This window comes from Solea senegalensis, linkage group LG14, assembly GCF_019176455.1.
Source record: "Solea senegalensis isolate Sse05_10M linkage group LG14, IFAPA_SoseM_1, whole genome shotgun sequence".
NCBI classification, from domain to species: Eukaryota; Metazoa; Chordata; class Actinopteri; order Pleuronectiformes; family Soleidae; genus Solea; species Solea senegalensis.
In genome coordinates, this window is record NC_058034.1 from 12,503,829 (window position 1) to 12,516,896 (window position 13,068).

The window sequence follows — 13,068 nt, forward strand, 5'->3', positions numbered from 1 at the left end:
AGTCCTCTGACTCACATGCCCTCATCTACTGTACTCCCACACGCATTAACATCTGCTTTTAGAAGGATTTTCAAGTGGGTGTAGACTTTAGTTTCCTTTCACTTAAAGCACTTTGGGTAAAGCACCTCTGCAGCTTTTGGTGTCATCAGCTCACTTCACTGCCCTGTAACCATGTTTTGCAGCCAGCTGTAATCACAGTCCTGAGCATGGATACTCCACGGTCGCCTGTCGAACCCAGTGTTACCCAACTGGTCTGGTTCAGTAGTTATTAACTGTCATTTACACACTGTAACAAGCAGTAACCATGGCAACATGTATTAGCTTATATTAATACAACCATCTGGTCTGGTTCAGACAAAAAAACATGTTACCAGAGCCGTAGTCTAATTGACTGACCCTCCTCCTTTGTGAGGGAAATTCACCCTCGCTCAGTGCGTAGCTTTATTAGATATCCTTTGTAATAAACACACAGCCATTGTAAGTTGAAGTCCAGTTGTTAGGAGAATGTTTTATTGGACGGACTGAGCTAGAAGTAAGAATAATTGATCATTAGACAGATGATTATGTGTGTCATCTTTGAGAACAGATTTTCAGAAGTGGAGGTGGCGTCATGCTGTGTACATGCCTCTCGATGTTGCCTCTGTTCTCCTTGGCCACGTAAATTCTAAATTATTCCTGCAGCTTAACTCATTGCAGACTCCAGGACCTTCTTCACTGCTCTCCAAAACCTTGATAACAAAACTCTCCAACACCTCTGTCTAAGTTGCAGCTCCCACAGAGCTACAACATGTTGGTTCATTTGCCCTTAAGTGTTAACTTTCTGAATTTTTTTCTCCTCTTTTCCCATTCACAGATTCCAAGGCCTGCCCCCCCAAATATTTCCAGTGCCGTAACGGCAAGTGTCTGGCACCCATCTTTGTGTGCGATGGCGACGATGACTGTGGGGACAGCAGCGATGAGGAGAAGTGCTCTACTCCCACCTGTGGTCAGCATGAGTTCCGTTGCAACAACTCGGAGTGCATCCCCGCCCTGTGGAGCTGTGACGGCGACCCGGACTGCAAGGACAAGTCGGATGAATCCATGGAGCGCTGCAGCAGAAGGACGGAGCCCCAGAAACCTCGCTGCCCACAGGGCGAGTTCCAGTGTGGGAGTGGCGAGTGTGTCCACATGAACTGGAAGTGTGATGGAGATGCAGACTGCAAGGATAAATCCGATGAAGCAAACTGTCGTAAGTCAACTGGGTGAATAATAAGTGTGTGGACAAGTTAAAGGTATATAATACTGTCGTTAGTATAATGATTATCAAGGAAGCCCCACAAGCCTTATAATATCCATCAGTACTTTTTCTATGTGACGGCACAGTGTGATAACGCTTTCACTGTGCTATAAAAACTCCGGTATTGTTGAGGCTTAGAAAAATACATAAAAGAGGCTAATTATAATTATCATAGCATTATACTTTCTCTAAAGCAAGTTTCAGTTTTAGTGGAGCCTCAACACTTTGAAAGGCAAATGAAAAATGACATGTAATGTACATTTGTATTTTATTATAAATAACATTTATAGTGCACAATATAATAATGTTATATAATTGCTATGTTTTTCTTCTATAAAAATATTGATCTGTTCTACATTATTTGTAGGTGTTGTAGTATTTAAAATGTAATGCCAGCCGTTTAGTGTTTAATAAGGTAAATGGATAGTAATGTATGTTTTGTTTTGGAATAATGGCTGAGTCGAGTGGATCCTCACAACTAAAAGACCATGCAGCTAATCGCACGTAAAAGATGACGTGACATCTCGTTGTGCCACCAAATGACTGTGAGAGGATCAATGCAAACTATATCACTATGATCCATGGAGTGTGTTGTGATCCGCATGAAGCAGGAGGACAACGTCCACGTGTGCATTGAGCTGTACACTGTGTTTGTTGTGCCTGGATGTGTCTGTGTGTGTGTGTGTGTGCATTGGATGTCTGGGAGGTGAAGGTCCTTCATCAAGCAAGACTCCCATCTGCTCCCCTCTCCACACTTTCACACACCACTCGGGAAGATGAAAGCAGCGTGACACTATGACATGTCAGAAACACACATATGCACATATGTGCACACACACACACACACACACACACACAGAAATGCTTTGATAATGCAAATATAGCACACATACCTGTGGTCATATATGCAGTAACAGATTCACAGGTTTAGCATAGATAATGACACAGCTGCTTAAAAACAATCCAATCTATTGTACAAAATATAACAAATAAAATTAGAACTGCTCTAATATTTGTAGTAAAGCACAGTGAGCTATTTCAGAGAATCAAGCACTGTGTAAATAATAGAAATTTGTTTTACATTACTTTTGTATTGTAGGTGCTATATTTGGGTACATGTTCATACCTATATAATGTAACTGCAAAGTTAGTAGGTTAAGAGCACTATGCTAATGAGCCATAATGCCATACAAAAGCAAAGATGTTACACTCAGACCTCCCTGGTTCAAAGCCTTACCATTTCTTGCTAGCACTTCATCTTTTCTACAATAGTGTAAGATATTGTTCCTGAACAACCAAGTGTATACTGTTTTTTAATGTCTTTATGTAAACGTCCACACTACATATTGTTCGGTAACGACTTATAGCCTTCCCTTGCCCCTATTCATTTGTCCTCACTTGTCTGTATTTGTGGCTATACTGAGCTTCTGTTGTCTAGCTTGTTAGCATCGTTACCGCATACCCTATGAACCTGCTACATACTAGCTAGCTATTTAAATGAGAAATATTTCAATTATATGATATAAAATTAAACCATTTATATTGGTTTATAACCAGTGGTGTAGTGTGGTCTACTGTATCTCATGCCCCATTATCTGTATTAGCACTGTATTAGCGTACAGTGCTGGTAAAGTGCTACAATCAAGCATGCCAGGCAGAGCCCACATGATAAATGTTATTATATTTATTTTGTTTTGCAATGAAAGAAATAGACAGGATTGCTAGTTTGTTTGGAGGTAGATGTAATAGTTACTGATAGTTCTGAGAGCAAGGAGATCTTAGCTGAGAAGTATTTGACAATTATTGCATGTCTACGATTTGCTCTCTCCCGTCTAGAGACCTGTCTCCTGAGTATATTCGCTTCACTCATTTGACACATTTGTCTCAGTAATCCGGTGTTCTTTTATAGACATGCTCAGACAGGTGAGTGTGAGTAGGTTGGCAGGAGGTTAATGTAAATGAGATACGGTCAAATTGGTATCTCTCGTCAGTTCTTTGTCACCGTGTCTGCAGATGGCAATCCGTTATTATTACCATTCATCTTGGGGATTTATCATGATTAGTGGAGCTCATATCCCAATCATTTGGCTGAAAGAACAGCACATTTTCTGATGGCACAGGACTATGTCTTTCACACTCTGCTGATTTAGGCATTAACATGCATTTGTCTTTATATTTTTATTTATCTGTTTATTTGAGCACTAAGAAGCCTGAGTCAGCTTCCCTATGTGTTCATGTAAATCTGCACACATGTAATGACATACAAGCGTTAAAGTTTGCTTATTGTGTGTATAAATTTGTGGATACATGGTGTGAAACAGCGTGTGGTACTTTTTTTCTGCCATATTTCCCCATACAGTGATTCTGTGTGTCGTGTATTTGCAGCCGCCACAGCAATTGATCATGTCTGCATTCAGTCCCTTGGCAGAGCTAATACAAAACCCAAAACATGAATAATATAACAGCCAGTTAAAAAGACAAATGAGTTAAATAAACCTGCCCTCTGCTGTTGGAGCACTTGCACGTACACACACACTCAGTGGGTCACTGGATGAGGATTTTCCTCAGATAGTGAATGAACACTTGCCTGCTTTTCCTCTGAGGTTTTTATTGAGGTTATGTACGTGTGACTGATTACTTGCTGGATTCACACACTGTTCTTGCACTGCACATGCACATCTTCAGAGATGCAGTAGTGGAACAGAAAAGATGTGCTGATTTGTGAGTGTGCTGCGTTTTACTGTTCTCGGATTAATCAGCGACTCACCTAATTCTTCTCAATGTGTTTGTGGCTTGTGTCCCTCAGCCCTACTTACATGTCGGCCTGATGAGTTCCAGTGTGGTGATGGCTCCTGTATCCATGGCACCAAACAGTGTAATAAAGTTCATGACTGTCCGGACTACAGTGATGAAGCTGGCTGTGTTAACGGTAAGTGCCAGACGTGTACAATAAAGACACCAGCGACGCAACATGCACACGTCTCTCTGATTATTATCAGCAGTATAACAGTGCCCCGCGGGTTATGTTGGTCATCATATGTTGTTTTGTAATGTTTTATTAAAGCAGGTTTATCTGTGTGCAACTCATCAGGAGGCCTGCTTTTCCCTAACAATATAAAAAATCAAGTGTGGCTATTTAAATCTGAAAATTCATCTTTAAAGAGCTATATGTTGCTATGTAATAAAGACAGATTAGTTGGTGTCCGAGTTTATAGAGCACTTTAAAATACATTTGATGCTTGCGAGACTATTTTAAACACACTGTATTTGTATACACAAGACTGGAATGTACTGTGGCACACAAATCTGCCTCCGCCATGTTGCTGTATGCATCATGAGCCGCTGTAGCTCAGGAGTTGGAATGGGTCAATGTAATGTAATGTAAAGTACTATGTAGTAGTCATCGAGACTAGAAAAGTGCTCTATAACTCCAGACCAAATTCCCATTTACAGACAGTGTATGACATCTGCCCTCCACTCAAAAAATATTACGCCTAATGTTTATTGTTATGTGTTTGTTGGCCGTTTGTGTTAACATCCATTTGTATCCAACACTTTCCCAATTTAAAGTACAATGCATTTAATGCGAGGAACATTTGTTGGTCAAACAAAAATGAAGCAAAATTGATTTTATGAGTGTGATAAGTGTTTTCTCCAGCAGTTTTTTTTTCAAATTATTGCTGTGAAGAGAGCTTGTTTAGTATTTCAAACCCTTTAGATACAATATGCATTGTCTGTGTATCATCACGTGTATCCTGAGATACATGACCTAATGTGATGTTCAGTAATTATTGCACTGATTTTACACACTGTGGCATCCTGCCGAGGGATTAATGTTGAACATAGGTAGTGATGCCGGTGAAGGAAGCAATAATCATGGATTGTAAAGCTCTGTTTGTGTCGGTTTTCTGACCTTCAGCACAGAATCGGTAATGTTTCAGTTGCAAAGAGACACTTTTTATACTGTTGGTGAGAGTTTGTCAAACATCAAATGATACCCTTCAGACCCAGAAATGGAAATGTATGTTCAAATGTTAATGCTTTAGGCCTTTCCTTACCTTTGCTGGGCATCATATCAAGCATCTTATATTCTTATTTATAAACAAACCAAGCCATTATTTATTCTGCATATTCCATTCCTCATACATATTGCACTCCACCAAAAATAATAAATAAAAAATGTTGTAACTGGAGCTGTCTGTACTGCTAAACATTGACATTTTTGCAGTTTGGTGGGATTCAAGTTTCAAACTTTACACCAATTAAAGCCTTTGGAAACTATGTATTTTTCCAACTGTAAAGTGTGGATATACTTCCTCAGTAAAAGCCTGTTCTTAAACTTAATGGTATGTTTTGTCCTCACAACAGTCACCAAGTGTGACGGGCCAAGAAAGTTCCGCTGTAAGAATGGGGAGTGTATCGACAGCAGCAAGGTGTGTGATAATGTGAAGGACTGCAAGGACTGGTCTGATGAACCCATGAAGGAGTGTGGTAAGATCACTCCTCACACACAGAAACACCCACACACTCACTAGCTCATCATCAGGCGTACGTGAATGCACATATTAATAGCGCAGATGCGCACATTAATTCCTGGGGCATCACCAACTACTTCCAGTGAGGGTGGCCACTCTTCTTATTGAAAAGAAGCTTCATTTGATCAAGGCGAGGGTGAATCAGGGTTTCTGAACCATTATGTTATGATCAAAGAGCCAAGCAACTCTGCCCTGTAGTGCAGTCTTAGCCGGGGAGACGTGACTGGACTACATTACCCATGAGGAGCCACACGGATTATCTCCACATCATAAATAATTAGCTCTCGTTGATGCGCAGACATGGATTTTACATCAGAAGCAATTCAGTCGAGTTGTAAACACAGCAAAGAATTTGAGAGAAACATGCAAGTTAATAAAAAGCTATCAGGCAAATGTAGCTTGTGCAATTGCAGTTGAAGTAACTTGCGATGCATCAGTGAAATCTCACTCGAGTGCATGCACAAGCAGAGTTCTCTTTGACAACTCAAGGTAGCTGCGTGGAAAAGACAAACAGAAATAAATGGCGCTGCGTTTTCAGCAAGCTTTGATCTTGAGCCAAATGAATATATACCATAATGAGATTGCCCTGAAAAGAAATCATTAATGTTGAACTTGGATGTTCTGTGGGTTTAGAGGTCGAATCTAACTGAACTAGTGTCAAAGCAGTGGGGAATGTTTTAAGTCAGCAAGAGAAGGAAAAACATAAAGATTCCTCATTACATTGCAAGACCAAAAGCACAATATATGATTCTATATATGTGAATGTTGAAAGATGTGATGATTTTCCACATCAAAAGTCACATCGATTTAAAACATGATGGACCGCTACTATATAAATCTTATTGTATTAACTGCATATTCCACAGCAAGGATGAGACCTCGAAGATATCAGTTGCATCAGCAAGTATATATAACATAAGTCAATTTTAGGATCTTTACTCGTTGCTCGGTGCTGCACTTATTGCAGCCTTTGCAATTTGCATTATTTTAAATTGCAATTTCAGCCCTATTTGGCGCTACCCAACTTTTCCACTCTAAACTTTCAATGTTTTTTATTTGTCATCACTGATAGCATTTTTTGAGAACGTATCCTCCCCAAACTGTGGCACCAAGGTTGGAGTGGTTTTACCAAGATTTACAGAGTAGGATTTCCTATACCAGTTAGTAAGTCTGTAAAAGTAATAACTCAGGGATGTCATAAAAATGGCCCATTTTAAACAATTTTCTTGAATATATTTTTTACTTTCTCTTATTTCAGACCTGATTTTTATTGTGGAACAATTCAGTAAATTATTATTCAAGTTTTTTCATCTCTACTTTCCTACTATACTCATTTTTTTACCCTGTCAGTCCTCAATTACTGTTTTTGCCCGCTGTCTCTTTTGCTCTCCTCTTTAGTCTCACTGTCTCACAGTGGCACATGTGGCCTTGAAGCTTAAATCTTTAATGTAAATCAGTAATGAAGTAGTGGCTCTAGTATCCAGCAGTGATCCCTCTCTATTCCCCGGAGGGCATCTGAAAGCTAAAAGGATGGCTGGAGACATAGAGCAGATACAAAAGAAAAGGTAGAGAACCACTGAGAGACCATTCCAATCTGTGCTAAATACAAAACACGGAGGAAACAAGGAGAGAATGCAGTAGGAAGAGAGGAAGAAGGTTAACCATGTGCTTGTGCAACAACAAGCCTCATAGTGGAGTGTCACCTGGCGCATATGGCCAGAGAATGGATATCTTCTAGGTGCAACTGGCTAAAAGAATGCCTCAGGGCCATGAGCACTATCACAAGCAGCTCTGTTTATACGGTACACTCTGTATACACACCTGCCTGTCCACCACTCTATTCTTTTTCTGTGCAGGCAGATCATCTTAACATCTGTGTCTTACAACTCTTCAACTCCTCTTTCCTTGCCTTCACCCTCCCTCTATCTGACACACTCTGTCGTTCTTCGCAGGCATGAACGAGTGCACAGACAACAACGGCGGCTGCTCCCACATCTGCAGGGACCGAAGAATTGGTTACGAGTGTGACTGTCCTTCCGGCTACAAACTCCTGGACAAAAAGACTTGTGGAGGTAAAGGAAAGGCTACTACTAGAGCTACTAGACCTACTTTTTGCTTACTAACACAAAGAAGACTGGTAGCAGATGTGAACTGCTCTGAAAATGGCTTCCTCCAACGAGTGCAGATCATCGTCTTGTTTATTGCCGGTAATAAACATTATTACACACAGAAATAAAAATTTACAGTGAGACGTTCTGGATTTAAGAGCGTTTTAATTGGACTCAGTTCTTGACCGACAACGGCAGACTATAGACTTTGAATGTAGCATCTCACGAGTCCTGAATTGTACCGGAGTGGTCTCGTCTGACTGTTGAATAGATAAATAATGACTTTTCCATAATTCATAGAATGCTCTTGTTGCATAATATACAGGGATTTCACATCCATTCACTGACAATCCACCGCAGCTGTAGACACGGCACAGAGTTGACAGATCATAACAATGCATGGTTATTTATGGAATATTGTGAAATCTTGCTCTGAAAACCACTGCATTTTTTTGTCATCGAGAAACCTAAAGTGATAAGTGCAGCTTTGTGTCAGCCGAACACACGGAATGCTGCTCTCGGTGAAAGTGAAATGAGATTTGAATTCCAAAACATTTTAAGTGACGGATACTTAAATAGTCTCTACTCCATCAGTTTGAAGGTAACCCCTAACCCTGACCCAGTCCAGTTCATGAAAGCACATAAAACTGTTCAGACAGCACATCCTCTGGCATTTTGTGTGGACTTGTTTTCTGAAGATTTTCCGAAAACCAATTTTAGTGATCTAAATCATAGTACTATTATCCATTATGCCCAGTTAAAAAAAAAAAATTCCATCCTTTCCATTCTTTTTGATCCTAGAAATTCAATATGGAGAATCCATCTCTCCTTTGAAGTGAAGCTTCTCTTTTGAGCAATGTTGAACATATCAGAAACTGAACGTGTCCTTCTTTTCTATTTCACATCACGAGTTTAGTTTTTAAACTCACTTTCTTTTTGCCATAATTTCTGACCACAGATATCGATGAATGTGAAAACCCAGACGCGTGCAGTCAGATCTGCATCAACTACAAAGGCGATTACAAGTGCGAGTGCTACGAAGGCTACGAGATGGACCCCGCTACGAAGACCTGCAAGGCTGTGGGTGAGTAACTGATTGCCTACGCACACTCCCACCTATTTGTTCAGGTAAAGAGACTCACTGCCATAGATGGATGTTCTCCCCAAAAGTGTAGAGACCTACTCTTATACACACTCACATCCGCACTGCTCTTGTACTGTGGGACTGTGAGAAAGGAGTCACTTGCTTTGTATGCAGGCCCTGCAAAGCAATCTGTGCAAAGATAAATATTTGCCATCTTTTTCCTTCACTCCTCGCTAATGAAAATTTGCAGCCAGCTGCCTCCGCTCCCCTTAGAGTGTCAAGGGAAGGATGTTGTGCAGGATGGGGGCTGCTCACTCACTATAGGACACACAGACAGGCTCTGTAGCTCTGGGTGGCCTGCGTAAACACTCCACGACAATTGTGTCCTCAAAGCTGCACCAGGGCATGATTGCTACTTAAATTTGTCTGAGCTAAAAATTGCTCGGTGGCTTGTTTGCTGCATCCTCGGCACCACTGACATCCGGGATACGCAGTCATCACTCATATCCACAGAGTTTCCCAGAGAAACTCCAGTGCGTGCTGTGTTTTAACAGCATGTGTGTGTGTGTGTGTGTGTGTGTGTGTGTGTGTGTGTGTGTGTGTGTGAGGTTTCTCAGTCATCCATGTCATTGTATCTTCAACAGTGTGGATACAAGGAACTGGACTCAAGTTCTGTCTTACACAAGAAGTTCCTTAAGTTCTGAACTGAAGAGCATTTAGCACGTTTAACACCCCAAAACTTGAGCGTGTGTCCTTACGGTGCAAGTTGCTGTGGATTAAAGTTTCAAACTGAGATCATGCAAATGTGAAATGTAAATGTAGCTACTCCTACAGAACAGGCTAATCAATTTTACTCTTACTAAGCGTGTTCCAGCTGGCTTTGCCGATAACGATGCTGTCTGTCGATGAATCATTCAAACACCTGCAGATAACGTTTTCTGTTACTGCCAACAAGTAAAGTTTGTTTTCCGTGTAGTTATATAAGCACCCATATCATTTCCCAGACATTCATTTGGTAAAATTGATAATAACATACAGTGTTGAGACCATGCCAGTGTCTCAGTGCCGTCTCCAGTTAAAATAAAAGTACTTTCAGTACCTGCAGTCTTGGAGAAGATAAAAAGAAAATATTTGTGTTTATGTAATGGGTCCCTGTGATATTTGAGAAAAAAAGAAGGTTTGAGGCTTCATTGCTGCCACAATCACTCGACTCCCACACCGTATACTGTAGTTGTGCTGAGATGTGCTAAAGAAGGCAGGACTCCACATAGTCTGTCATTACACAACACAATCAGGGCATTTATGTCAACAATTGTTGTGTTAGTCGGGACTAAAACCGGACTATGGGAGCTACTACTGCATTTATACCTTCAGTCGGACTTAAGCTGGCCTGGGTTCTCTTGGTATGCACCGCAGTTTACGCCCCCTGGCTAACGTGTGATGCTAACTCTGATCTGCACTTTAAAGATTCTACAGGAAAGAGCAATTCCAGGGAATTGAGTTACTCAGCAAATTCACTTTTCAGCAGGAAAAAAGAGGGAGAGAGAAGAGTGTTATTAGTGATTACTCTCATCAGTCTTCAGCTCAGTCATTATAGGGCAAACTGGTCTGGTAATGAGGGAGCTTAAAGCAGAAAACAGGCTCTCACTCTTAAGCTAAGTGGCATAAAAAGCGCTATTGATTGCTTCACATGTCTCTCTGTGAATCTTAGCGAGAGCAAACAGTCTTTGTCAGAGGCCAAGGCTTTTTATTAGAGGAGAAAATAAGCAAGGGGTGAAAAGACCGACACGTGTGTAAGATGTGTTGTATGAATATCTGTGGCTGCTTATTTAAAAATAATGTGAAGCTGCATTTGCACTGTTGATCGTTGCATGTGTCGTTGCCGTGGGAAGTGGAAATGTGACGGGATTATTGTTGACGTAAAGGTACGGCTTTTATTGTTTATGTTAAGGATAATTTATTCAGAAGCTCACACAGAGATGGGACCATAAACCAGAGTGATGTCTGCTTTGTGAAGCTGAGGTAATTTGGACTTAATGAAGCCATGTTCGCCTGTGAACTCCTTCGTAGACACACACGTGCACTCGAAGATCCGCGCACATTAGTTTGTGGTCACACAAATGCACACGTCTTTATTAAGAGGAGTCATGTCAATTTTCACACAGAAATAATACTCCTGTGACTGAGTGCACATGGGTTCCGTGTTGAGATGTGACATGTGCCACGCACCGCTTTCATTTGCACATAATGATATTATTGGCTCTAAAACAGGAGGCTGTTTATTTGTGCTTCTTTCTTGGAGGCAAAATACATCAGGTTTCCATACATAGATACAGGTTTTTTTTACTTGCTTTTGCTGTTATTACTACAAATATTTGTGCAGAAGCTTGTTAACAGAGTTGCTCACAAAAAACATGTGGGTTAATTTTAGAGTGATAGGGAACTCAAACATCAGGAGTTAAACTCATCGCTAAACTGGTGTTTTTGTGTGGTTATATTAGTAAAAACAAAAAAAAAACCTCTTCACTAATTGCATACGTTGTTTTTATGTTAACACCTGTATGGGTGTTTCGCCAAGCTGCCAACTTGAATGATTACTGTTTATTTATAAGAGAGCGAGAGGATGTGGGAGTTTGCTGTATATTAAGATGGATGGAGATAAAGAATAGCAGGCAGTAGACACACACAGTTTGACCAGTGAAGGAACCAGAGCTGAATCTGAAACGCAAAAACCTTGTTATGGATAAACATATGAAAGCTGATCACAACTGACAATGTTACTTTAAAAAAAATCTCTTTTATAAGACAGACCTGGCCAAAGGAGCAGCCGTACAACATCACAACACAAATATTACATTAAAACACATTCATATCATCAAAGATCAATACAACATATAAAAATAAAAAAACATTCACATGGATTATTTTACATTATTATTTTACATTCAGTCTGAGCTGTGTAAAAAAACGTCACGGAGAGAAGCGAGCGTAAGGATTTGAGCGCACGACACGCTGTCACAACAAACTGCCAAAGGAGCGACGTCTTTATTTCGTTTTCTGTCCTCGTTGCCTCGTTTCTCCCGTTCCTTGTTTTCTCCCACATCCACGCTGTGGTGCAGGCTCGACTGCAGTGCCAGGACCAGTTTATGCCATACTTGACAGTTTGAGCACACACTTTTCAAGATGGGTTTAAAGCTGTGGTCACATTTTCCCCACCAACTGTTTTTGACATGGGACCCTGAAAGAACTATGAAAACGACATTACAAAAGTTTTTCTTGCATTTTAAGGTTTTAAGTTTTGCGTTGTCTTGGGCAACAGGATTACACCTTTTTATGTTTTAAACACTGAAATAAAGAGTAAAGATCGTGTTTTTGAAGCATTTTAATATTTTAACGGCAGCACAACATTCAGGAGTACTCGAGCCGACCAGTTTCACTTAGTGTTGATGGTCCACTCTTCAGCTGCAGACAAACAGGAGGTGCAATGGAGGAACCCCCCTGTACAAGAGCAACAAGAGCTCAAGCAAGACACTGAATTACATTTTAAAACCTTTAGCCTTTCTGGTGTAGAAAGGTGCAGGCTGTGCTGGTGGTGAAGGTGTGTGCACTCACTCATCATCTACCACTTTATCCTCCACATGAGGGTTGTGAAGGGGCGCTGGTGCCTGTCCCATAGGGCAAAAGCCAGGGTACACCCTGGAAAGGTTACCTGTCCATCACAGGGCCACACATAGAGATAAACAACCACTTACTCTCAAATCTACGGTCCATTTAGAGTGTCCAATTTGCCCATTAATCCCCAAATCTGCATGCTTTTGGACTGTGGGAGGACACCGCAGAACCCAGAGAAAACTCACCAGCCAACCGTGTGGCCCTCAAATGTGCACTCGCTGTATATTTTCATCATCTATATCCTATCTTCTTTTTTAATGACCTTTAAATCTCTGTCATTGCCACAAGTTCATAACGATGCACAAATAGTGACAATTTGTATGATATTTATCAGAGGAGAATGTTTCCTTTGCCTTCCACCACAGAGATAATGAAGCCTTATATAACTTGAAG

At 40.7% G+C, this 13,068-nt stretch overlaps 1 protein-coding gene across 4 annotated transcripts in view; it reads left to right on the forward strand.

Annotated features, from left to right (window-relative positions):
- lrp8 (low density lipoprotein receptor-related protein 8, apolipoprotein e receptor) overlaps positions 1 to 13,068 on the forward strand; it is a 158,365-nt gene that overhangs the window by 114,392 nt on the left and 30,905 nt on the right. For all 4 annotated transcript variants that reach the window (XM_044044077.1, XM_044044078.1, XM_044044075.1 and 1 more), the window contains exons 5-9: positions 854 to 1,228; positions 4,083 to 4,205; positions 5,645 to 5,767; positions 7,764 to 7,883; positions 8,878 to 9,003. In XM_044044077.1, coding sequence (XP_043900012.1) covers positions 854 to 1,228; positions 4,083 to 4,205; positions 5,645 to 5,767; positions 7,764 to 7,883; positions 8,878 to 9,003 — 867 coding nt within the window. The remainder of the gene's footprint in view (positions 1 to 853; positions 1,229 to 4,082; positions 4,206 to 5,644; positions 5,768 to 7,763; positions 7,884 to 8,877; positions 9,004 to 13,068) is intronic.